Source organism: Nerophis ophidion, linkage group LG09 (assembly GCF_033978795.1).
Source record: "Nerophis ophidion isolate RoL-2023_Sa linkage group LG09, RoL_Noph_v1.0, whole genome shotgun sequence".
Lineage (NCBI taxonomy): Eukaryota > Metazoa > Chordata > Actinopteri > Syngnathiformes > Syngnathidae > Nerophis > Nerophis ophidion.
Genome location: NC_084619.1, coordinates 69,155,254 through 69,157,747, shown reverse-complemented (window position 1 = coordinate 69,157,747; position 2,494 = coordinate 69,155,254). Strand labels below are relative to the sequence as shown.

General features: G+C 35.0%; 1 protein-coding gene across 1 annotated transcript in view; it reads right to left on the bottom strand.

Moving 5' to 3' along the window:
• The window catches only part of eef1akmt2 (EEF1A lysine methyltransferase 2), a 9,675-nt gene extending 7,768 nt beyond the window's left edge, over window positions 1-1,907 (bottom strand). The window contains exons 1-3 of the mRNA XM_061911668.1: window positions 1,758-1,907; window positions 1,520-1,585; window positions 328-442 (exon numbers count right to left, since the gene is read on the bottom strand). Coding sequence (XP_061767652.1) covers window positions 328-442; window positions 1,520-1,585; window positions 1,758-1,855 — 279 coding nt within the window. The 5' untranslated portion in view covers window positions 1,856-1,907. The remainder of the gene's footprint in view (window positions 1-327; window positions 443-1,519; window positions 1,586-1,757) is intronic.
• Between the last annotated feature and the right edge of the window lie 587 nt (window positions 1,908-2,494).

Below are 2,494 nucleotides of genomic sequence, written 5' to 3'. Positions count from 1 at the left end.
ATCATATTCTATTCTACTGTAAAAATGTATATGCCTGAACATGAGAAAGGATTTTCCTAATATGAAATGGACAGTCATAACTACTGTGAGCAGTGTAGTGGTCTCACTATCGAAATGTTCTTCCTTCTCCCAATAAGCAACTGAATAAAGCTTATAAAAGTGAGGATTTACTATGCTTAACTCTTTTATGTCATCCTTGAATTTAGGCTTTCGAGTACTGTACTTTTTACATGTGATCTGCACACAGTAGAAGTAGGATCTGAGGAATGAAACCCGTTGGTAGACCAGGGGACGGACGTCCTGTACATGATGCATACTGTTCCATACCAGTTCAACTAAAAAGGCTCCATTTCCTGTGCCGATGTCCAGAATGGCAGCATCTTCTGGAATATTAGCTGTGTCCATCCATTTGAGCACACGGCTCATGCTTTCCTCGCCAAACCTTTCATTTGAAAGACAAAAACAAGAAATATTAAGCATAATGCAGTGTAAACATATATATATATATATATATATATATACAGTATATATATATATATATATATATATATATACATATATGTATATATATACACATACATACATATATACTGTATATATACATACATATATACATATACACATATATATACACATATATATATGTATACACACATATATATACACACATATACATATATATATACATATACATATATATACACATATATGTGTATATATATATATACAGTAAGTGAATTGTGAATTATATTTATATAGCGCTTTTCTCTAGTGACTCAAAGCGCTTTACATAGTAAAACCCAATATCTAAATTACATTTAAACCAGTGTGGGTGGCACTGGGAGCAGGTGGGTAAAGTGCCTTGCCCAAGGACACAACGGCAGTGACTAGGATGGTGGAAGCGGGAATCGAACCTGCAACCCTCAAGTTGCTGGCACGGCCGCTCTACCAACCGAGCTATGCCGCCCCAGTATATATATATATATATATTGATATATACATACATATTTAAATAAATGAATGATAAATGGGTTGTACTTGTATAGCGCTTTTCTACCTTCAAGGTACTCAAAGCGCTTTGACACTACTTCCACATTCACCCATTCACACACACATTCACACACTGATGGAGGGAGCTGCCATGCAAGGCGCTAACCAGCACCCATCAGGAGCAAGGGTGAAGTGTCTTGCTCAGGACACAACGGACGTGACGAGGTTGGTAGTAGATGGGGATTGAACCAGGGACCCTCGGGTTGCGCACGGCCACTTTTCCACTGCGCCACATATATATATATATATATATATATATATATGTGTGTGTGTGTGTGTGTTGTGATACTGTTATTTATTCTCCAGCTCTTGTATTGTATGTATACTCCATTCTATTTTAATTTTGGTTAAATTCCATTAGTTATATGTATCTGTGTCCTGTTGATATGTTATCTAATAATGCAACCGAACAATTTCCCCAAAGTGGGATAAATAAAGTTACCTTGGGTGCAAGTTTTAACTGGATTACCATATCTCACCAACGTCGCCGATGTCTTTGAATGTTTCCAGTTCCCTTTGGTAAGTATCTTCCCAGCTGCAGAAAACATCAAACAAACATGAGAAATCATTTCAACTACTTCAGAAAAAATAAAGAGTTTAGAGGTTAGCGCTAGCTTAGCTGTTCCGGGAGCTATCTGGAGGAATAATAACGATAACTTTATCCGTCCTTAACGTGTACTAGTGAAACATTGACTCATAACTCTTACTATTCCTTGGTTCCGAGTTGTGAAGTGTGAACATCATCGTCCAAGCCGCTGTCCTCTTCTGAGTCCGACCGATGCGTGCTCGCTGCAGAGGCTTCCATGTTGGATTACACCGCCTCAAACACTACATTTCCCACAATGCACTGCGGCACATTCATAGTCATGTTCTAAGTCAGGGGTCACCAACCTTTTTGAAACCAAGAGTTACTTCTTGGGTACTGATTAATGCGAAGGGCAACCAGTTTGATACACACTTAAATAAATTGCCAGAAATAGCCAATTTGCTCAATTTACCTTTAATAAATAAATCTATATATATATTTAAAAAATGGGTATTTCTGTCTGTCATATATTTTTTTTCCTTTTACAGAAGGTTTTTTTTGTAGAGAATCAATGATGAAAAAAAACTACTTAATTGAACGGTTTAAAAAAGGAGAAAACACGAAAAAATGAAAATTAAATTTTGAAACAGTTTATCTTCAATTTAGACTCAACATTCAACCGAAAAAAAGAAGAGAAAAACTAGCTAATTCGAATGTTTTTGAAAAAAATTTAAAAATAATTTATGGAACATCATTAGTAATTTTTCCTGATTAATATTAATTTTAGAATTTGGATGAAATGTTTTAAATAGTTTAAAATCCAATCTGCATTTTCTTAGAATACATAACAAATTGGACCAAGCTATATTTCTAACAAAGACAAATTTCTTCTAGATTTTCCAGAACAAAAATTTTAAA